General features: G+C 45.6%; 1 protein-coding gene across 1 annotated transcript in view; it reads right to left on the reverse strand.

The window, feature by feature from the left end:
* The window catches only part of DIAPH1 (diaphanous related formin 1), a 2,838,381-nt gene that overhangs the window by 1,862,298 nt on the left and 951,517 nt on the right, over positions 1-24,566 (reverse strand). Inside the window, exon 10 of the mRNA XM_044069079.1 lies at positions 4,436-4,554. Within this exon, the coding sequence (XP_043925014.1) occupies positions 4,436-4,554 (119 nt within the window). The remainder of the gene's footprint in view (positions 1-4,435; positions 4,555-24,566) is intronic.

Consider the following 24,566-nt stretch of genomic DNA (forward strand, 5'->3'; position numbering starts at 1 on the left):
TGAAATCTTGAGAGATAGGCTGACCTTGCAGACAGGCATATCTCCTGATGACAGTCAGCAGCAGCTGCTCTAAAAGAAGCATCCACAGCATCATAGCTGAATTTAATATGGTGTCCAGCTATTTGGGAAGTCTGGGTCACTAGAGTTTGCATATGTTGTATAGATTCCGGTGTCTAAGGCCTGTGATAGCCTTACTCTTTGAGCTTCAGTCCTTGAGCAGGTATTCAATCACTTGACTTTGGTAGTTAATTGGTCTGAAAGTTAGAGTGGCTGACATGTACACTTTTTTGCCCCACCTATCCACTGCTCAGCTATCCTTATCAGTGGGGAGGGTAGGGGAAGATTAGGATATTATGAAGTCTGCAAAATGAGACCACTAGTGCTAGGCATTTTGTGAAGACTCTCAGGGAAGCAGAGAGTCCAAAAGGCAAAGCTGAGAACTGATAGTGCGATGATCCCACAGAGAAGCGTAGGAATTTCCTGTATCTGGGGTGAATGGGTACATGGAGGTAAGCATCCCTGATGGAGGATGAGAGAGAATAGTGTTTGTAGAGTAAGCATTCTGAATGAGGGAACTATGACAAAGTCATTGAGATAGGCGAGGTCTAGGATGAGTCTCTTCTTCCCTTAATGGGAACTATGAATAAGCATGAATAGAAGCCTCTTCCCTCCTGGCCTGGGGGCACAGGTTTGATGGTGTCCTGTTCTAGCAGGTTTTGCAGAACTGGGGGAAAGAGGTTCCTGTCTTTTGGCAGTTGAGGTATACCCTGAAGGGAGGCATCGTGGGCCAGACCATGAAGTACCCCCTCTTGAGGATGCTTAGCAGCCAAGAATCTTGAATGATGAGTTACCAGGATGGAAGGGATAGGAAAAGGCACACAGAGAGGAAAGAGATGGCCAGATTCCTTGAGGAGTCATGAGGAGCAACCTGTTCAATCAGGAAAGTGTTGCTTAAAAAGCTGAGAAGAATATGTAGGCGAAAACTGATGAGTCTTTCTTAGGCCTTTTTTGTCATTTTGTTTTGGGGGTCGGGATTGCCTGCATGTAAACACCTGTTTTGCAGGGTAATTCCTGTGAAATGTAAGCACACGGGAGATCAAAATGTGTTTAAGGTCTTTTAGTTCCTTGCTCTTTTCTTGCAGGGATTTGAATAATTCTGCAGAGGGTTTACCAAAGAGAGCGGAATTGTCCATGGGGGCCATCCATTAGTTTTGCCTTAATGTCCTCAGGGAGGGGCTGAAGCCTTAGCCAGCCGAATCTTCCTAGGGCAAAGGAAGAAGCTGCAGCTCGTGAGGTGGCCTCTACAGCATCATAGCTGCATTTAATAGAATGTCTGGCTGCCTGACAGGAAGTACAAGGGAGGATGCCAAGGCCTTGTTCTCTGAGTCAGGAATGTCTGACAAGCTTGGAAATCTGAGACAGGAGTTCCAGATTATACTTGGTCACGTGGGTCTGGTAGTTCAGAGCTCTGAAGGCTAAGGGGGCTGAGGTATAAATTTTCTTGCCCAGCCTCTCCAACTGTCTGATATTCTTGTCTGAAGGGAGGAGGGAAGTAAAAGTAAGTGACCTAGAAGCCTTATCAGAGACTACTGAAATCATATAAGGGTCTGCTACTAGGTCCTTAAAAAGAAAACTGCAGTCCTTAGGTACTCTGTAGTACCAGTCCAGCTTTTTTACAGGTGGAGGCTGAGAGTCAGGGTGAGTGGAAGTAGATGCAAAGGGATCTAAAAAAGGCTGGTATGACAGGAGGAATGGCTGAAGGGATAGGGGACTGTACCTGGAGAAGATCATAGCATTTCTGGACCTCAAACATCTCTGTGCTTTCCTATTTAAAGTGGTCCTGCATCCAGAAATGGTCTACCCAAAGGAAATTTTCTCCATAGGAGATTCTGTTCCATTTGAATCTTCTTCAGGGGAGACATAATCTAAGGGCAAGGGACGTGAGATGAGGAATCCAGTGGTTCATTGTTCTCCTCATATGAATAATCTTCATCTGAATTGGCCTGAGGCCTAGGTCTTTTCTGTGGGGAGGTAGGCCAGGCAGGAGGGGAAGCTAAGCGCCATGAAGGCTTTAAACATGCCTTGTGTGAAATTTTGCCATTTCTTCTGAGGGTCAGATGGGGGGGGGGGTATGTTTAGTTTTATGCTTCTTCTTTGCCAGGGTATCCATCTGATGCAAAGGAAGCGGGCCGGACGTAGGCCTACATTCAACCAAGTTTGAGTCAAACTCCTCTCTAATCACAATCTGTGTAATTCCCCTGGGGCCTTTCGACACAATAAGCCTGGGTTCCTCATGGATATCGGGAGTCTATGTCTGTATTGCCTCTCTGGATGTGCATACGTCCTGTACCAAGGCAGCCTGCGATAGAGGCTCGGCCTGTGGATCCAGATCCACGACAGCATGTGCCTCCGAGCTCTCATGTGCTTCTGGAGAGACGTCTGTATCAAGAGGCACAGCTTCGGCCTTGGGCCTAGGTGTTTTGGCCTTACACTTAACAGGCTCGGTCGTCAAGTCTGAGGAGCTTTCCCTCGCTCTCCTGCCTAAAAATTTAAGGCACTGACTTTCCACATAGATTGCAAGGGGTGATAACTGACTTTGCAAGGTCTTGGGTACAAAATACTGAGAAATGGAGCAGTTTTTGTGGTAGTGTTGGGGCCGGAGACAAGAGAGGCACTGGGAGTGACTATCCTTATTTGGAATCTGTCTTCCACAGCCACACTTCCCTTTCCTGGATGGCATTAACCTAAATAAAAGGCATGGTAACAGAAAAAGACAAAAATGTGTCCCCAACGAGGCACTTAACTTTAAGAATTAAGCGATTCTGGCAGCAGACTGATGACTAGGACTGGCAATCTGACTGGTGGCAGAGAGATTCTGAGGGTGGTGAGCACATATCTCTTTTATGGCCAACATCTGATAGAGGCCTACATCAGATGTTATCACGCATCCTAGGTAATACAAGACTTTGATATACTGGCTGACACTGAGTTCTCACTTTGGCAGGCAACTCCCCTTATGGCAGGAATACTGCAACAGATGAACAGAAGGACATCAGTTAATACACAGACAAAAGGTTAGAAAGGAAGGATCTTTTTTATTTACCAAGCAATCTGTAATCACTTGACTACAGACAAGAACACACCCTGATCATCAGGGACCGTATTCTCTTGCAGGCACATATCTTTTTCTACACTCTGCTGGAATTATCCCCAGATCTACAAGGGTGAGACCGGTCCAGCTGGTCCATCACTAAGGCAGCCATGAGGGTTGGTTTTATGCCCACCTGCATCTTGCCTATCAAGAGTGCTTCTAAATGTCCCCCCTCTAAGTGAGGGAAGTGCAACTTTCATCACTGCAGCTGCCATTGCACCTTTCCTTATGCAAGTGCATGCTCCTGTGCAGTCATCTAACAGCTGCTATCATAAGTCCACTTAGTGCATCATCCACCTACCTACAAACCACATCCACTGCCCATTCCTCAAAAGGCATACTGCTGAATGCAGCTGCTTCTGCTCTCCCCCCTTAGCATGAGCACATCCATCCTCCCGACCGACACATTCAAACATCTCAGTCTGTAATTAACTCTGCTTGTCTGGGCAGTAGCTAAAGGTTTCATCCCTCTCCACCACCACAGGTGGCCACCCGTGTTGTCTTGTTTACTTCATGCTGCTTCTCTCCCAGTGACTTAATGGATAAGGCACAGGCCTCCTAAGACAGGGATTGTGGGTTTGAGTCCCATCTGAGGTGAGATGATCTGACATTTGGTACAAGCCATGAGCTGTAGTCCCTGTGGTACAGGGTTTGTTATGGTGTCTACCTCACAGACACAAGGCACAGGGTTTGATTTCTCACCTTTGAAAACAAACTGGCTACACTAAAAATGGCTTGCAATGGCAGCTAGCCTAATACTTATTTACTGATAAAAGCCAAACATTCCCTTTGGTTTCAATCTTTGTAACAGGAAGTGACCCATAGCAGGGTGTTGGCTGCAGAATGCAACTCAAAGGGTCATGTTCAGATATACCTGGGATAGGTGGACTGCAGAAGCAGACTTGGGAAGAAGGGGTAGTTGCAGCACAGGACCATACTGGGTGGATTAGGACTTTGCAACGTCAGACATAATCATAGATTTTTAAGTCTGATTTTTGGCTACTAAAACAGTTCTGCTGCAATTTTTTTTAAATGTCCACAGATAAAAATAAATTCAAATAAAAAAGCAGATTTATTATACAAACAATGAACAAACAAAATGCAATTTACACAAGTAGCAATTATTTTTTCTCAGTGCCTAAGCTGTTTAAATTTCAAAATTCTATGTTTTCTGGGGGGGGGGGGACCCACAAACTCAAATTGTAATGATCCCACACAAAAACAAAGACATCCTCTCCCAAGATTAAAATGTACATAAAGCAACATAGATTAAACAAAGGATATTCCATCTCGATGCGGATGTCCTCAAGACGGCCCCTGAGCTCTTCATAATCATCCTCACCATTTTCAGTGAAAACCTGCAGCTGAACCTTAAGCTCCTCATTCTCCAACTCTCGCAGCTCCTGAAAGGATAAAAAGAAATCCAGTCAGTCATTTTAACAGCAGCAGGCCACTCTAACAAATTTTATTATTTTATTTTTTTTGAAGGGGGAGACAACTGGTAAAAAAAGCACTTTCACTGTCACTTTCTACAGAAAATTTGTCACAAAGGAAACAGAAAATTATGAAGTTATTAGCCTGCCAAGTTCTGTCGCCAGCAATACACTAGAAAACACTATTACCTGTGATATACTTTCACTACTTAGCTGACTACTCTGCCAGTATTGAATTAAAACTACTTGTCTTGCAGTTACTACACTCAAAGTACAGTTGTGTACACTTACCATAAATGTAGATGTTCAAGTGTATTCACTGTTGCAGTCATCACATTTGGGTTATCCTGACAGGGGTAGCCCTCAGTCGGCCCGAATACCAGAGGCTTAGTATTTCTGTGTCGGTTGCTGTTGCTTCAGGACTGACGTCAGTGGTATAAAAACAGGCAACGAACACCATTACATCAGTTTTTCTTGCCCCAAATGTCAGGAGCCCCCAATTAGGGAGCTAAGTTATGGTGGAAAAACACCACCAATAAAAAGTAAATACCAATAGCCCTGTAAGGAGTGAGGAAGAGAGAGAAGGGGGCTGGAGGGTGGGAAACCAGGACTGCAACATTGAATATACTCTAACATCTACATTTATGCTAAGTGTACACAACTGTACTATGTTCTTCATGTTTCACTGTTGCAGTCATCACACTTGGGTTGATTCCCAAAGCTGAAGAATGGGTGGAGGCAGTCAAGAAGAGTTGGGGCTGGCTAGTATGCCCTGCAGGACTACTGTAGCAAAACCTGCCCTGGATTTGGAAAAGATAGGCAGGTGGTAAATGCTTGGTGAAGGTATGAACAGAAAGTACAGTTTTGTACCTACCATAAATGTAAATGTTCGAGTGCTAATACAGCTGCAGTCATAACAGATGGGTTTTCCTGCCGTCAGGCGGGTCCTCGGTCGGCCGAATTCCAAAGTCTAGGTCCGGCGTCGGTTGTCGTCGCTTCTTCCCTGACGTCAGTGCGACAGGGGTATAAAAGAACCAGCCGACGCCATTTTCTTCAGTTTTTCTTGCCCCAGATGTCAGGTGCCCCCAGAAGGAAGGCAATAAATAAAGATATGTAATAATGCAATGCAGTATAATCAAAAAACAGTAGTTGCAAGCAAATACACCATAAAAGAATACCCCAATCAGGTTGTATGAGGAAGTGTTAGCCATTAGGCCTGTACCAGAGGGGAAGGTGGGAGGGAAACCTGGACTGCAGCTGTATTAGCACTCGAACATCTACATTTATGGTAGGTACAAAACTGTACTATGTTCATCGTGCATACAGCTGCAGTCATAACAGATGGGTAGAATACCAAAGCTAAAAAAGGGGTGGTAGGCACTAGGTGGAACTAGGAGGAGCCAGGATGCCCTGAAAAACTGCAGTGGCAAAGCCTGCTCTAGATTTGGAGTATAATGACAGGTGATAGTGCTTGGAGAAAGTATGCACAGAACTCCAAGTGGCAGCTTCCAAAATATCTTTGGTAGGAACCCCCCTGAGGAAAGCTGCAGAGGTAGCTGTGGCCCTTGTGGAGTGAGATCTGATGCCTGTAGGTACAGTTTTACCATGAAACGAGTAACAAAAGCGTATGCAGTGGGCTATCCATTTTGAGATTGTCTGTTTGGAAATAGGTTTCCCTTGAGCCCCTGTAGCATAGGACACAAAGAGTTGCTCTGATTTTCTGAAAGACTTTGTTCTGTCCAAAAATAAAGTAGTTGTCTGTGAATGTCCAAGGAATGTAGTAGTCTCTCCTCTTTGTTTTGAGGATTGGGGTAAAAGGTAGGTAAGTGGATAGCCTGATTCAAGGCTACCCTGGATACTACCTTTGGCATAAAGGAAGGATTGGTTCATAAGGAAACTCTGTCCTGATGGAAAATGATGAAAGGCTGCACAGCCATGAGGGCTTGTAGTTCCGAAACCCTGCGAGCTGAGGTGATAGCCAGCAGGAAGGCTGTTTTCCAGGACAAATATTGTAGTTCTGTTGAGGCAGCTGGCTCAAAGGGAGGCAAAGTCAGTTTCTCTAGAATGAAATTGAGATCCCAAGCCGGTACTGGTGGTTTCCTTGGGGGTTTTATATTCTTAGCCCCTCTGAGGAACTGTCTTAAGAGGGGGTGAGAGAATAAAGGAGGATCAGTGTTGTATTCTGCAGAAATGGCTGAGGCATGGATTTTGATGGAGGAGAATGAAAGTCCACTGCTTAGCATCTCAGCTAGGTACTGTAATATTTGAGGTAAATTCAGTATTTCAGGGTTCTGGCCCTTTTTCTCATTCCAAGTACAAAACCGTTTCCATTTGGCGAGTAGGCTTTTCTAGTAGAAGGTCTTCTGGCCTCCAAAATGACATCCTGTACCTCCTTGGAGAGTAGGGTCTGTTGTGATTTTAAGGAATCTTCCATGCAGCTAGATTGAGTGTTTTCAGCTGACTGTGAAGAGTTTTGAAGTTGTGCTGAGTCTGTAGAAGAGGCATTAGAGGCAGGATCCATGGTGGGGAATGTGTCAGGCTCCTCAGGAGTGGGTACCAGTGTTGCCTTGGCCAGCCTGGAGCGATGAGCATCATCTTTGGTCTGTCTGCTCTGGTTTTTAATAGAACTTTGGGCAGCAGAGGAAGAGGTGGAAAGGCATAAACTGTCATTGTTGTCCAACTGAAAGAGTGCGTCCACTTTCCAGGCCTGTGGATGAAAGGTCCTTGAGCAGAATTTTGCCAATTGGTGATTTCTGTGGGAGGCAAAGAGATCTATGTCTGGCCTTCCCCATGCTTGAATTATCTTTGAAAAAAATTGAGGATGCAACTTCCATTCGTGTGGATCTGTCATATTTCTGCTTAGGTTGTCTGCCAGCGTGTTTTCCTTGCCTGGCAGGAACTGTGCTTGAAGCTCGATTTGCAATTCCAAAGCCATGTTCCAAAGAGACATGGCTAGCCTGCATAGGGGGTATGAATGGGTTCCTCCCTGTTTGTTTATGTACCACATTACTGTGGTGTTGTCTGTCCTTATCAATAGCTGGCCTGGATGCAGCAGGTCTTTGAAGGCTATAATAGCATTTATTACTGCTAGCATTTCCTTTTGATTGATGTGTAGGTGCTTTTCCTTTTGGGACCATCTGCCCTGAATGCACCGATCTGTCATGTGCGCCCCCCCCAGGCGTAATCAGAGGCGTCTGTTGTGATGACTTGACTTGCTTGAGGCTTGCAGAATGGGAGACCTGTGTTTCTTTGGCATGCTTGAGCCCACCACAGAAATTCCTTTTGAAGACATGGAATTAGTGGCATTATTGTCTCCAAACTGTGGCTGTGCTGAGACCATAGGTTTTTTAGGTATCATTGAAGTTTCCTCATATGCAGCTTTGCACATGGGATTAGTAGGATGCAAGATGCCATGAATCCCAGAGCCTGCAGGATTTTCCTTGCAGTCAGCCTGGTGAAAGTTGCCAGTTTTCTGAAGTATTGAGTTAGTTGCCCTTGTTTCTCTGGCGTGAGGTAGGCCATCTGGGTGTTTGTATCCAAGTTGGCACCCAGGAAAATTATTGTTTGAGAGGGTATTAGCCTTGATTTCTTTTTGTTGACTGTGTATCCCAGGGAATTCAACAACATTATTAGAAAGTCCAGATGTTTCAGAAGTATGTGCTTGCTGTCCGCTTGGATCAGGCAGTCATCCAAATATGGGTATATTTGTATCCCTTGCAGCCTGCAGTAGGCAATTACTGATGCCAGGCATTTCGTGAACACTCTGGGTGCAGTAGATAAGACAAAGGGCAATGCAGAGAATTGATAATGTGTTGAACCTGCAAGAAATCTGAGGTATCTTCTGCAATCTTGTCTGATTGGGACATGCAGGTATGCCTCCTTGAGGTCCAATGTTACCAGCCAAGACTCCTTGCCCAGCATGGGAAGAAGCTGCTGTAATGTGAGCATCTTGAATTTTGGCATGAGTAAAAATGTGTTTAGGATGGATAGGTCCAAAATAGGTCTCCAATCTTTGCCCTTCCTTGGTACCAGGAATAGTCTGGAATAAAAACCTTGACCCTGTTCTTGTGCAGGTACCTCTTGAATAGCTTTCATGTCCATGAGATCTGAAATTAGTTTTTGTGCCTCTGCCCTTTGATTGTGTGGCAGGTTTGGCATTCCTCTCATTTTTGGAAGGGTGTGAAAGTGGAATCTGTAGCCTCTGTCTATAATGTCCAGGATCCATTTGTCTTTTGTGACAATATACCAATTTTTTGAAAATAATGCCAGTTTTTCGCCTAAAGGTGCTGCCATTTGAGCCTTGCTTGGCATGCAAAGGGGAAAGTCATTGGTTCTGCTTTCTGAATGGCTGTGAAATATCCTCACCACCTCTTTGTGTAGGTGCTTGCCATTGTCTGCCTCTAAACGATCCTTGAGATTGCCCTCTACCCCTGTATCTACCTCTTTGGGGTCTCTCTGTGGCTGGAAAGGACCAATTTTTTGAAGGCCAATTTCTACTGAAACGTGGAGGTTGTACCTGTAGGAAATCTTTCACTGTTTGCATTGATTTTGCCTTTTCCTCCATTTTCTTTAATACCTCCTCAGCTTTAACACCAAACAATACATCTTTTTGCAGAGGTGCATCCAGTAATTTAGCTTTAACATGATCTGGTAAGGTTTGCTCTTGTCTACGTATGACTGATCCTGTAACAGCAGCTCTACATGAGGCCTCTAAAGCATCAAAACCACATTGCAAAGTATGTTTACCCACTTGTTCTGCACTATGTATCAAATCCTGCAACTCCTTCAATTCTGGTTGTTCAGGTTGTGACATTTTGCTTCTCAATTGTGATAACAGAAACTGTTGGTACTTTAACATATGGAACTGGCAGTTTAATGCCCTCATGGATAAGGTGGCCGAGGTGTACACCTTTTCCCCCCACCTTTCTAAAGCTCTGGAATCCCTCTCTGAAGGTAATGGATTTTTAGCAGTGGAGGCCTTAATCCCCTTGGGGCCCTGTGAGATAGTTTCTGGGTCAGCCGCATGGCTTTTGTATAGGAATTGGTGTGAGTCAGGAACCCGGTAATACCTGTCAGGCTTGACTGGGGCTGGAGGTATAGAGTCTGGGTTTAGGCAGGACTCCGAATACACATCATCAAGGATATCCAAGACAGGAGGGTTTAGCCAGAGGCCTGTGCTGAGGGAGCAAGAGAAAATCCCTAAGCCTTTTCTTGGAGTCTGAGTACTCTTGACCTTCCCAGTGGAAGTGTTCCCTCAAGGTATGCAAGGTTTCCCCAAAAGAGTAATCCTCAGGGGGGGAGACAGAGGGAATGGACTCCTCTGCATCAGAATCTTCAAAAGGGGAGTATGAATGTTCCTGGTCATCAGAACGTTCTGAAATAATGGAGGCCTGGTCCGAGGAGGGGGATTCTTCCTCCACTCTGGGCCTTTTGTCCAGGGGGGGTTGAGAACCCCTGATAAGAGTAATTAAGTCCTCAGCCATTTTGAGCATCTGTTTTTAGGCATGGGGCCTTGAGAAGGGCCCTGTGGGGTTTGTTTTTTAGTATGCATGGCTGTCTTAGACTTAGTGAAAGCCTTGATGGAAAAAGAAGAGGAAGGCCTGAAGACATCTTGAGAGGAGGCAGACCTGTCTAAACTCTGAGTTTCACCGCCAAGAGTGGCTTCGGTATCTGTAGTCGGGGTGTGGGCCGAAGAGCCTGTGACCTCAGGTACAGAAGACACCGCCAATGAAGTGTCGTTGGTAGTCAGGGGCTGCGTAGGCACCTCGCTGAGAACCGGACCACCTGAAGTCGGCTTTGGCGTGGTGTCAGCAGAGGCCACGGACCTCGTGTGTTGGTCCTTATCTTTGCGTTTTTTAGTCAAAACTGGAGTCGGAGTATCCAACGACATTGTGTAGTTAAATTTTTTGCCAAAAAAAGTGCTGGGCGAACTCCGCCCGACACTTAATAGTGCGTTTGTTAAATGTAGCACAAAAACGACAGGCCGAGACGTCGTGGTCTGGGCCTAAGCAAGGAATGCAGAGGGAATGAAAATCCTTATGCGGTATTTGCTTCCCACATGAAATGCAATTATTAACTTTGTCTGACATCGGTCTGAGGCAAGAAAAGTTTCCCCAACGGGGTACTTAGCTTTTAAGAAGACTTCGGTTGCAAGATATTCGTAATCTCAGGAGCTGGCCGACCGGCACTTGCGAACTGATTCTGCTTCGGGCACCGCGCGGCAAGAAAGACTGAAGAAAATGGTGTCAGCTGGTTCTTTTATACCCCTGTCACACTGACGTCAGGGAAGAAGCAACGACAACCGACGCTGGACCTAGACTTTGGAATTCGGCCGACCGAGGACCTGCCTGACGGCAGGAAAACCCATCTGTTATGACTGCAGCTGTATGCACGATGAACATCTCCAAGTTGCAGCTTCTAGAATGTCTCTGGTAGGGACTCCTCTGAGAAGAGCTGTAGAGGTTGAAGTTGCCCTAGTGGAATGTGTTCTGACCCCCTGAGGGAGTGGTTTCCCATGGTGTTTGCAACAGAAATGGATACAGTATGCTATACATTTGGAGATGGTTTGCTTTGATATGGCCTTGCCCGCTGCCACTGGTCAGATTTCCTAAAGGGCTTAGTCCTATCAAGGTAGAATCTGAGCTGTCTGTGCAAATCTAGAGAGTGCAGGATCCTTTCCCCCTTATTTTGAGGATTAGGGAAAAAGGTGGGCAAATGGATAGATTGATTGAGAGCCACACTGGACACCACTTTAGGCACGAAAGTTGTGTTAGTCCTGAGGGAGACCTGGTCAGCATGAAAAATAATGAAGGGTTCCACAGCCATAAGTGCTTGCTCCGACACTCTTCTGGTTGAAGTGATGGCCAGAAGCAAGGCTGTTTTCCAAGAGAGGAACTTTAACTCTGCTGACACTGCAGGCTCAAAGAGGGGTAAGCATGAGCTTTTCCAACACAAAGTTAAGGTCCCACGCAGGGGTAGGAGTTCTTCTTGGTGGCCTTTAAGTTGTTAGCCCCTCTCAGGAACTGCTTGATGAGAGGGTGCAAAAAGAGAGGTGGCTCAGTGCTGTATTGAGCAGAGATGGCAGAGGCATGAATATTAATGGAAGAGAAGGATAGACCCCTGTGGAGTAGGTCTGCTAGGTAACCCAGGATGAGAGGTAAGGAGGGTTGTGCTAGGTCCACTCCTTTAGTCTGGATCCAGGAACAATACCTTTTCCACTTGTCAGCATAGGATTTTCTAGTACTGGGTCATCTGGCTTCACGTATGACATCCAGTACCTGCTTGCTTAGGCTGGCACTGGAGGAGAAGTCAAGGAATAAGCCAGGCTGCAAGGTTCAGGGCCTGCAACTGCGGATGCAAGTACAGTACAGTTGTGTACACTTACCATAAATATACATGCTCGCGTGTATTCACTGTTGTAGTCATTACACTTGGGTTATCTGCTGGCAGGTAGCCCTGTCAGCCCGAATACCAGAGTCTTGGGATTTCTGTGTCGGATGTTGTCGTCTTTTCCATGATGTCAGGTCGTCAGGGGTATAAAACATGCAGCCAATGCCATTACATCAGTTTTTCTTGCCCCAGATGTCAGGAGCCCCCAAAATAGGAAACAATTACATGGTGTGGAACACCTCCAGTAAAAAGTAAATACCATTGCCATAAGATATGGCCAAAAAAAGGATTGGTGGAAAGAATAGAAAACTCAGGGGGCTGGAGGGAGGGTAACCAGGACTGCAACAGTGAATACACTCGAACATCTACATTTATGATGTGTACACAACTGTACTATGTTCTTCGTGTTTCACTGTTGCAGTCTTCACACTGGGGTTGATTCCCAAAGCTGAGGAAGGGTGGAGGCAGTAAAGAAGTATTGGGGCTGGCTAGCAGGCCTTGTAGGACTGCTGTGGCAAATCCAGCTCTGGATTTAGAAAAAATAGGTAAGTGGTAAATGCTTGGTGAAGGTGTGTACAGAACTCCAGGTTGCAGCTTCCAGGATGTCCCTGGTAGAGCCTCCCCTGAGGAATGCTGTAGAGGTTGAGGTAGCCCTAGTGGAATGAGTTCTGATCCCCTGTGGGGTAGGTTTTCCATGGTGTTTGTAGCAGAAATGGATGCAGTGTGCTATCCATCTGGAAATAGTTTGCTTTGAAATGGCCTTGCCCTCTGCCCCTGTAGCGAAGCTGACTAGCAGTTGGTCAGATTTTCTGAAAGGTTTAGTTCTGCCAAGGTAGAACCTGAGCTGTTTGTGCAAGTCCAAGGAGTGCAGGATCCTTTCCCCTTTATTCTGAGGATTAGGGAAAAAGGTTGGTAAATTGATGGATTGGTTTAAAGCCACACTGGATACCACCTTGGACATAAATGATGGGTTAGTCCTGAGCGAAACCCTGTCCGTGTGGAAAATAATGAAGGGTTCCACAGGGATTAGTGCCTGTAACTCAGACACACTTCTTGCTGAAGTGATTGCTAGAAGTAAGGCTGTTTTCCAAGAGAGGAATTTGAACTCTTCTGTAGCAGCAGGCTCAAAAGGGAGAAGCGTGAGCTTCGCTAGCACAAAGTTAAGGTCCCAGGCAGGGGTGGGAGCTCTCCTCGGGGGCCTTAAAATGTTAGCTCCTCTCAGGAACTGTTTTGATGAGCGGGTGGGAAAATAGAGGTGGCTCAGTACTGTAGTGAGCTGAGATGGCAGAGGCATGAATTTTAATTGATGATGAGGAGTAGCTCTGCTAGGTAATCTAGGATTTGAGGCAAGGTGGGCACAGCTGTGTCCCTTCCTTGAGACTGACTCCAAGAACAGTATCTTTTCCACTTTTCTGACTAGGATTTCCTAGTACTAGGCCTTCTTGCCTCAAGGATGATGTCCAGCACCTGTTTGCTGGGGGTTGCTGGTGGTGTATTCAGGGGATAAGCCAGGCTGCAAGGGTCAGGGTTTGCAGCTGTGGGTGTATAGTCTGTCCCTCCTGCTGCGACAACAGGGAGGGAGGGTCTGATGTAGGTGCCAGGGTGGCACTGCTGTCAGACTGCGTAGCAGTGGGTACCAGTGTTGGCGTGGCCAGTCTGGGGCAATAAGGATTTCCTTGGCCTGTCTTGTTTGATCTTGCGTAGTACTATTGAGAGGAGGGGCAGAGGGGGAAAGGCATAAATTGAGAGGTTTTCCCACGTAAAGGATAGGGCATCCACTTTCCATGCTTGGCTGTGGTGATTTCTGGTGCAAAATTTGTTCAACTGATCGTTTTGGGGGGAGGCAAAGAGGTCCACCTCTGGAGTCCCCCACCTGTGGATTAGAAGTTTGAATATTTTGGGTTCCAGCTTCCACTTGTGTGGGTCCAGTAGACTTCTGCTTGTCATCTGCCAGTGAATTTTGTTTGCCTGGCAGGAATTGTGCTTGCAGGTGCACTTGGTTGCTCAGGGCTGTGTTCCAGAGGGCCATGGCTAACCTGCAGAGAGGGTAGGAATGAGTTCCCACCTGCTTGTTTATGTACCTCATAATTGTGGTGTTGTCCGTCTTTATCAGGAGTTGTCCTGGAAGGATAAGGTATTTGAAAGGCTGTCAGAGCATTCTGTACAGCTAACGTTTCTTTTTGATTGATATGCACGGGAATTTGTTCTGGGCTCCATTTGCCTTGAGTGCATTTGCCTGCCATGTGAGCCCCCACGCATAGTTTGATGCGTCTGCTGTGAGGGGTTGAGTGAAAGGAAGTCCCTTGTTGTGGTTGCATGCCTCTGTCCACCAAAGGAACTCTGCCCTTAGACAAGGAATGATAGGAGTCAGTGTTTCCAGGTCCTGAGAATGTTGACATCAGAGACTTTTTAAGTACCATTGAAGTTTCCTCATATGCAGTCTTGCATGGAATTAGCAGAATGCATGAGGCCATGATCCCTAGGGCCTGCAGTATTTTTCTTGCAGATAGCTGGGTTTTGGTGGACATAAGTTTGAAGCAGTTTGTCAAATGAACCTGCTTTTCTGGAGTGAGGAATGTCATTTGGGAAGTTGTGTTCAAGCTTGCTCCCAGGAATACAATCTTTTGGCTGGACACCAGTTGTGATTTCTTTTCATTGATGGTGTATCCCAGAGAAGTTAGAAGTCTCTTTACAAATGCCAGGTGCTGAAGTAGCAATTCCTGACGGTCAGCCTAGATCAGGCAATCGTCCAAGTATGGGTAAATTTGAATACTTCTCTGCCTGCAGTATGCAATGGCTGGAGCCAGGCACTTTGTAAATACCCTGGGTGCAGTAGACAAGCCAAAGGGAAGTATAGAGCACTGATAGTGCATAGAGCCTGCCCTGAAACGTAGATATTTCCTACAAGATTCCCTTATGGGGATGTGCAGATAAGCTTATTTTAAGTCTAGGGTGACTAGCCAGGTCCTTGGTTAGCATAGGAAGAAGCTGTTGCAGAGTCAACATTTTGAATTTTGGGACCACGAGGCAGGTGTTGAGAATTGACAGATCTAGAATAGGGTGCCAAGAACCCTATTTTCTGGGCACTAGGAATAGTCTGGAGTAGAAACTCTGTCCCCTTTGCTCTAATGGCAAAGGTTGAATAGCCCTGATACTGAGAAGAGAAATTACTTGATTTTGAGCCTCTGCCCACTGGTTTGAAGGAAGGTCTGGCAACCCGCTTGGGGCTGGCAGTGAGTGGAAATAGAATCTCTATCCCTGGGATACAATGTTTAGGACCCATCAGTCCTGGGTAATAGACATCCAGTTTTGAGCATGCAGGGCGAGTTTTCCTCCTAGCGGTGCAAGTACTTGGGCTTTGCTGGGAAGGAAGACAGACAAGTCATTGTGAACTTCTTCCATAAGGGGGTGGCTTACAACTCGCTGTTTTAGAGAAGGGGGCACTCCATTGTTTAGATCTCTGCATACCCTGTGAATGCAGTCTTGGTGGCCTGTTGCCCCTGAGTTTGGACTGACAATGCCTGGGGAGGACTGGAAAGGACCAGTTTTTAGAAGGCCAATGCCTACTGAATCTAGGTGACTGCACCTGTAAGAAATCTTTAACAGTTTGCATAGATTTAGCTTTTTCCTCCATCTTTTTAAGAACTTCTGCTTTTGTGCCAAACAACCTTTCCTGGTTTAATGGAGCATCTAGTAATTTTGCTTTGACATGGTCTGGCAAGGTTTGCTCCGTCAGCCAAGCATGCCTTCTCAGTATAGACAGAGTGACAGCAGTCCTGCAAGATGCTTCTAAGGCATCAAAACCACACTGCAAAGTATGTTTACTAACATGGTTTGCAGAATGTATTAACTGTTGTAAATCTTTATTTTTGGTACAATCTGGAAGCAACATTTTTTGTTTAATTAGTTCCATAATATGCTGCTGGTACTTCAACATGTGAAACTGGCAATTCAAAGCTCTGCTGGCAAGAGTTTCAGAGGTATATACCTTCTTACCCCATCTGTCTAAAGCTCTAGAAGCCCTGTCTGAAGGGGTAGGGTTTTTGGCTGTAGTAGCCTTAATGCCTTTAGGTCCCTGGGAAATGGTCTCTGGATCCGCAGTGGGATTCTTAGAGAAATTTGTGAGAGTCAGGTACTCTGTAGTACCTGTCAGGATTTCTAGGAGCTGGTGGTAAAGTATCAGGAGTAAGACAATTCCATGAAAACATCATCTACAATGTCCACGACAGGGGGTATATCTAGAGGCCTGTGCTGAGTCAAGTCTAAAAATTCTCTTGAGTCTCTTTCTGGACTGAGGGTAGTCCTGGCATTCCCAGTGGAAACGCTTTCTTAAAGTATGCAAGGTTTCGCCAAACGAAATGTCCTCTGGAGGGGAGGCAGAGGGTATGGAATCCTCTGCATCTGAATCCTCATAGGTAGATAAGGGTATGTCCTGGTAATCAGATGGATCAGAGTCATCGGACTCATGGTCTGTAGAATCAGAAGGAAAATCAATTCTTTGTCTTTTAGAGGGGGAAGGCTGGCTTCCCCTAATTAAAATTATAAGATCTTCAGCCATTCTAAGCATTTGTTTCTGTGGCAAGGGAGCTTGAGCATGCGCTTTGGTCATTGGTTTTCTAGGCATAGTGTGAACTATGGGCCTGAGAAACTCGGTATTCTTAGTCAAAAAAGAACCTGTCTGTTTAATGTGAACATCAGAAGGTCGGAATACACACTCAGAAGCCGATGCCTGCACAGCGGCTCTGGACCCATCCAAGGTAGAGACATCCGCAGGTTCCTTAGTTGAAGAAGCATCTTGCGGCATACCGAACTCCGAATGGGTCTCAGTAGAGGCCTGCGAATCTGTAGAAGTGGGTATCAGGGGCTGCAAAGGCGCCTCACTGAGTACTGGCGAACTGGCAACTAGCTTAATGGAAGCACCGTCGGCAGTTTTGGACCTATGCGGTCTGTCTCTGTCTTTATGTTTTTTTCAGAAGATCGACAGTCGGATGGCTTATAGAAGCCATTTTGGAAAATGGAGAATGACAGCGAAAGAATTTAGCGACAAAGATAGCCCGACGATAAATAGTTTGGGCATTAAAACACAAAATCTACAGAGAGGAACATCGTGGTATGGGCCTAAACAGGTGACGCAGTAAGAATGAAAATCTCTGAGAGGTACTTGCTTTCCACAGGCAAGACAATTGTTAACTTTTTCTGACATTGGTTAAAGCAAGAAAAAAGGATCCCCAATATGGTACTTAGCTTGAGAAGCCTTCAGGTTTGAAACTCGAAAAATGAAAATTTCAGGAAGCGGCCGACCGGCACTTGCAAACTGCTTTTGCTTCGGGCTCCCACGCAGAACAAAAAGCTCATGTAATGGCATCGGCTGCATGTTTTATACCCCTGATGACCTGACGTCATGGAAGAGGCAACAGCATTCGACGCAGAAATCCCAAGATTCTGGTATTCAGGCAGACTGAGGGCTACCTGCAGGCAGATAACCCAAGTGTGATGACTGCAACAGTGAAACATGAAGAACATCTGTCCCTCCTGCTGCATCAGGAGAGTTTGGATCCGTGAGAGGTGCCATGAAGGCAACAGTGACAGACTGCGCAGTAGTGGGTACCAGTGTTGGCGTGGCCAGTCTGGGGAAATCAGGATTGCCCTTGGTCTTTCCTCCCTTATCTTGAGTAATACTCTTGTAAGAAGAGATAGAGGGGGAAAAGCATAGAGTGAGAGGTTTGCCCACTGGGAGGATAGGGCATCCACTTTTCAGGCCTTGCTGTGAGGTTCCCTGGCACAGAATTTGCTGATCTGGTGGTTGTAGGGGGAGGCAAATGGGTCCACCTTTGGGGTACCCCATTCCTGTGTCACAAGACTGAAGGTGTTGTGGTTTAATTGCCACTAGTGTGGGTCTAGGAGATTTCTGCTTAAGTTGTCTGCCAGAGAGTTTTGTTTGTCTGGCAGGAATTGAGCTTGCAGGTGAATATGCATGGCTAAGGCCATGTTCCAGAGGGTCATGGCTAGCCTGCAGAGTGGGTAAGAGTGGGTTCCCCCCTGCATGTTGATGTACCAAATCACTGTGGTGTTGTCTGTTTTGATTAGTAGGGGCCCTGGAGAGAGAAGGGATCTGAAAGCTGTCAGAAAATGCTGAACTAGCATCTCCTTTAGGTTGATGTGCAGATGAATTTGATTTGGGCTCCAGTTGCCCTGAATGCATCTGCTGTCCAGATGTGCACCCCAGGCATAGTCTGATGCGTCTGTGGTTAGGGTCTTAGCTGTGTGGAGTTGTGTAAAGAGAAGCCCCTTGTTGTGGTTGCATGCTGCCGCCCACCAGAGGAACTCTTTCCTTAGACATGATATAATAGGTATGATACTTTCCAGGTCCTGAGAATGTTGGCACCAAAGACTTTTTAAGTACCACTGAGGTTTCCTCATATGCAGTCTGGCATATGGAATTAGTAGAATGCAGGAGGCCATAAACCCTAGAGCTTGCAGAATTTTCCTTGTGGATAACTGGGTTCTGGTGGCCATTTATGAGAAGTAGCCTGTCAGATCGGTTTGTTTTTCTGGAGTAAGGAATGCCATCTGGGATGCTGTGTCCAAGCTTGCTCCTAGGAATAAAATTTTTTGACTGGGGACAAGTTTGGATTTCTTTTCGTTGACAGTGTACCCCAGGGATGTTAGAAGGTCCTTTACAAATGTCAGGTGCTGCAACAGCTTTTCCTGACTGTCTGCCTGAATCAGGCAATCGTCCAAGTAGGGGTAAATTTGAATATTTTTCTGTCTGCAATAGGCAATGGCTGGAGCCAGGCATTTTGCGAAAACTCTGGGAGCAGTGGATGAGCCAAAGGGAAGTGCAGAGAAGTGATAATGCATAGGTTCTGCCCTGAAACATAGATATTTCCTGCAGGAGTCCCTAATTGGAATGTGCAGATAGGCCTCCTTTAAATCTAGAGTGGCTAACCAGGCATGTTTGGACAGCATAGGGAGAAGCTGCTGTAGGGTGAGCATTTTGAATTTTGGTACCACCAGGAAGGTTGTTTAGAATGGATAGATCTAAGATTGGGTGCCAAGTGCCCTCTTTTCTTGGTACCAGGAAAAGTCTGGAATAAAAACTTTGGCCTATCTGTTCTGCAGGAACAGGCTGAATTGCCCTTATGGAAAGAGCAGGGACTGAACCTGGTTTTGTGCCGCTGTCCACTGGTTTGTAGGAAGGTCTGGGAACCCTTTTGGGGTTGGCAGCATGTGGAAATAAAAATTGTACTCCTGGGATACTATTTTGAGGACCCATCAATCGGTGGTGATGGAGGTCCAGTTTTTTACATGGTGGGCAAGTTTTCCTCCTAGGGGCACAAGCAACTGGGCAGAGGTGAGGACAGCAGTTGAGAAGTCATTGTGAATTCTTTCTATAAAGGGGTGGCTTAGCACTCCCTGTTTTAGAAGTGGAGGTACTCCATTGCTTAGATCTCTGCATACCCTGAGACTGTAGTCTGGGGGGTGTGCTTCCCCTAGGTCAAGTTTGAGGTGGCCTTGAGGGGGCTGGAAAGGACCAATGTTTTGAGGGGCAATGCCTACTGAATCTTGGAGGCTGCCCTTGCAAAAAATCTTTGTCTGCATAGACTTATCTTTTTCTTCCATCTTTTTTAAAACCTCTTCTGCTTTGGTGCCAAACAGATTGTCCTTGTTCTGAGGTGCGTCCAATCATTTTGATTTGACATGGTCTGGCAAGGTCTGCTCCTTAAGCTAGGCATGCCTTCTAAGTTCAGAACCTGAGACTGCTGCCCTGCAAGATGCTTCTAGGGCGTCAAACCCACATTGCAGGATATGCTTGCTGACTTGGCTTGCACAGTGCATAAGCTCCTGTAATTCTTTATTTTCTGCACAGTCAGGGAAGGTAGATAATTTTTGCTCAATAAGTTCCATAGTATGTTGCTGGTATTTCAGCATGTGGAACTGACAATTTAATGCTCTGATGGCAAAAATTGCAGAGGTGTATACTTTTTTATCCCATCTGTCTAAAGCTCGGGAATCCTTGTCCTAGGGGGTGGGATTCTTAGCTGTAGTTGCTTTTATTCCTTTAGGTCCTTGGGAGATGATCTCTGGGTCAGCAGTTGGATTTTCAAAAAGAAATTCGAGAGAGTCAGGGACTCTGTAGTACCTGTCAGGTTTCCTGGGAGCAGGGGGTAAAGTATCAGGAGTTAGACTAGACTCCATAAAGACATAATCCACAACATCCAGAACAGGAGCGACAACTAAGAGTCTGTGCTGTGGTAAGTCTAATAATTCCCAGAGTCTCTTTTTGGACTGAGGGTAATCCTGGCATTCCCAATGGAAATGCTCTCTCAAAGTACGTAGGGTTTCACCAAAAGAAAAATCCTCTGGAGGGGAGGCAGAAGGAATGGATTCCTCTGCATATGAATTCTCATAGGTAAATAAGGGTATGTGTTCATAATCAGAAACCTCAGAGTCAAATTCTTGGTCAGATAAAGTTGCTGGGGACAAGTCTCTTTCTTTTAGCAGGGGAAGGCTGGCTTCCCCTAATCAGCATGATCAGGTCTTCTGCCATTTTAAGCATCTGTGATTGTGGCAAGGAAACAGGCGCTTGAGTTTGGGTCATCAGTTTTTTAGGCGTAGTTCGTACTCTTGGCCTTAGAAACTCGGAAGTTGTAGAAAGAACTGAAGATGCAAATGAAGTTGGTTTGTGTCGAATATCGGTAGTGCGAAGAACTTCCTCAAAAGCTGGTGTCTGTACAGTGGCTCTGGACACATCCAAGGTAGAGACATCCGCAGGTTCCATAGTCAAAGAAGAGTCTTGCGGCATACAGGACTCCGAACGGGGTCTCGGTAGCGGCCTGCAAATCCATCAAAGCGGGCATCAGGTGCTGTGAAAGCATCTCATTGAGTACCGGCGAACTGGAAACTAGCTTAACAGAAGCAGTGTCAGCAGTTCTGGACCTGTGCGGTCTGTCTCTGTCTTTATCCTTACTTTTTTTTTGGAAGATCAGTAGCCGGATGGCTTACCGAAGCCATTTCGGAATACAGAGATCAAGAACAAAAGTATTTAGCTACAATAAGGGCCCAACAACGAATAGTTTGGGCATTGAACAAAGCACAAAACTGGCAGCGAGGTACGTCGTTGTCTGGGACTAAAAAGGTGACGCAGTAAGAATGGAAATCTCTGTGTGGTATTTGCTTTCCATAGGCGAGACAATTGTTAACTTTTTCTGACATCGGTTAGAGCAAGAAAAAAGGATCCCCAACGGGGTACTTATCTTTAGAAGACTTCAAGATGATTCAATTTCGAAAACCAAAACTCAGGTAGGGGCCGACCGGCACTCGTACGAACTGCTTCTGCTTTGGGCTCCTCAGCAAAAAAGACTGATGTAATGGCGTCGGCTGCTTGTTTTTATACCACTGACGACCTGACGTCAGTCCTGATGCGACAGCAACATATGCAGAAATACTAAGCCTTTGGTATTAGGGCTGAGTGAGGGCTACCCCTGGCAGGATAACCCAAGTGTGATGACTGGAACAATGAAACACGAAAAATACCTATTCATTTATAACTCAATAATCCACAGCCACAGAGAAGAGGCTAAGAAATCTGGAACTTTACAGTACATAACCACAGTCAGTACACGTACCTCTGACAATCACAAGGATGAAAACTCCAAGCCGTTAGAGCCTGCCGGGGCCGCACGTACTCATGCAAACATTTTAGGAACAGGTGACTCTACTGTCAGGCATATGGACATTATCCTCACCGAGCTGGGTATGAATAAAGTGACAGTGGTCTTTTCACAGCAAGAATACAGGCTGTAACAAGGCCTCTTACATCCCTATGTCCTAACAAATATGACTATGACCTGACAGCTGTCCACAAAGTGGTGAATGAACTTAAGTGCATTACCCAGAAGGACAAGCATGGAGATTGACATACATATGTCAAAGATGGGAAAAACGCTTAGCTTCAGTGGCATTTTGCTGTCACTCAATGATATGGAGATTCAAAGACAAGATAATTGGCTTTAATACTTGGCTGTGTAGCTGGTGTCATTACAGGGGGATCCATTATATGTCAGCTTGGGACAACATGCCTGACAAGCCTTTATGCTTTGCTAAACATGGTTTGCACCTTTCTTCCCAAGGGTTTTGTATTTAGGCTAAAGTCTTAGTGCCCTGTTTTTTTAAGCTAAGTGTACCTGCTGGAAGTTTATCCTAGTAAATTCTAATTAGGAACAGATTAAAGTAGCTACTCTTGGTGTCATGAGTACTGGCAACAAATACCTGAACTTGAGGCTTTCCCACAACCTGACACAGTTCATACAGTTAAAAAAAAGTTTCTTCACAAAGAATGCTCTCCCTTTATTTATCAGTTTAGAGCATATCACGTCCTCATACCTACTAGAAACTGTGGGTCAGTATTTGTCAAAGACAAAGTTGGCATAAAGATCAAGGTTTTCTCCTTTCATGCACAATAAACAAGGCGCAGTACTGACCTCTGGCCAATGTCTGTGCAGATTTCCATGTTCTCCCCATGTCTCTGGGGGGTCCCTCCCAGCTATATAAACATGCTGGGTGTTTTCACCTCAACCTCACTTAAGAATGGAGTCATGGTCAGCAGAAGCACAGACCCCAGATGGTGCCTATCGGTGAAGTGAATTGTATAGGCCAACCACTTTAGACATTAAATGTGTTGTGCAGTATCCTCTGGACAGAACAGAGATCATAAATCACGCACAGTGTCAAGGCTAGCTGCTTGACATTGTCGTCAAACTGGCACTAGGTGACTTGGTCACAGCGACTAAACACCAAAAATGAGCACGGGTACTTGCTTGGTAATAAGTGCGTTAAGGACCAAGCCTAGTCTGATGTGTGCCAGGGACCCATGCTAATGGTAGAAGGGGCTCCGTCAATCTCTCTATTGGCCAGGATGAGCCTGCTATAAAGCCCAGCAGCCCTAAGTCAATGTACTATAGACCAGCCACTGTAACTATTCTCTGACAGATCCCACTGTTAAAGCTTCTTTCTTCTTACAGGGTCTCAAGTGCTCTCAAGTGCAACACTCCTTTTATCAACTGTTTGCCCACAAAGAGAGATGAAAGAGGGGGAACCATAAACAGAAAAGCTGAGATTGCCACAAGAAGTACCTTGACAAATGCATATAATAAGCCATTAAGTAACTCCAAAAATAATTTAAAACTTGATGGGTAAACACCATAATAGGCCTCTCATATCGGTTAGATCGCATCTAGAAAACCTCTTCCACTTGTAAACATAAGACTTTCTAGTGCAGGTTTTCTTGTCTCCTTCAATATCTGCTGCACATCTTCAAGGAACAAGTGCCTAAAAGGTAACTGCACAGACTCGCATCCAGGCCGTCAGTAGCAATTGTTCTAAGTTGGGGTGCACAATTTGCCCCTGACACTGTGAGCAAATCCAGAGTGTTAAGAAGCTTGTGGTAATTGCTCTTAGCCAATTCCATTAACGAGAGAACCAACTTTGCCTGGGCTAAAAGGGGGTCAACCACGATGATCTTTGGCAATTCTTTCTGAATCTTAAAAAGCACCTTAGGTAATGGTGGAAAAGTTGGAAATGCAAGAGGAGCATTTCAGCCCAAGGGAAAGAGAATGCTTCAGTCTTCTAAGCATAGCTGCAAGGAAGTCTCAAACAGAATTTTTCCAACCGTTTTGAAAAGAGGCAAACAGAACTATTTGAAGCGTTTCCCAACATCTGGACCAAATATAGACATACTTAGTCCCGAGTTTTCACTTGTGAGGGTCCATCCAGTATCTGCTTAGTCTGCCTGCCACTAGACTTAGCTGCAATGGGATGTATGAGGCTGGAAGCATCAGAAAATGCTGTAGAGACCATCTCCACTGCCACCACTGACAACTGACAAAGAGGGCATGACCTTGTATCCCTTGTTTGTGCAGATATCACGACTGTGGTGTCTGCAAAAAATAAAAGGAGACCTGGAGACCACAGATGATGAAAACGTTTTAAGGCTGGAATCACTGCTAGCTGACGTTTGTGAAGACTTTAGCATCCCAAGAACCTAATTCGCTTTGCACCAGAACTTCCCTGGACACTGCTCCCTAGGCAAAATCTGACAAAGACGTCTGGACTGACTGAAGTGGGGTTTGGAGGGAGAAGGTTAGGTCTGGATAGACAGACATCTGATCCTTCCACCACTAACTCTCATTTCACAAAACCCAGCACTAGTATACTAGGAACTCCAAGGGAAACTGATGCTGGGTCCAACAATTTATTACAGTACCACTGAATCTTTCTTATGCAGAATCTGGCCAGTGGGGTCACGAGGATCACTGAACAGTCATGAGGTTTAGAATTTAAAAAATGCCTGAAAATATTCTGAATAGCCAGAACTTTGTCTTGTAGTAGAAAGCTCATACTTTTTTTGGGTGTCAAAACACACCCCATGAAGACAATTCTTTGTGAGGGTGTAAGACAGAACTTTTCTAGGTTCAACTGGAAGTTGGGAGCAATTAGAATGTGATAAGCATCCTTCAGGTTTAAAGTCACCATGAAAAAGTGGTCTGGAAGAAAGGGTAGGAATGTCTGCAGGTGAGCATTTTGAATTTGGG

The sequence above is a fragment of the Protopterus annectens genome, chromosome 4.part0 (assembly GCF_019279795.1).
Source record: "Protopterus annectens isolate FY-2018-M chromosome 4.part0, PAN1.0, whole genome shotgun sequence".
In the NCBI taxonomy this organism is placed as follows: Eukaryota; Metazoa; Chordata; order Ceratodontiformes; family Protopteridae; genus Protopterus; species Protopterus annectens.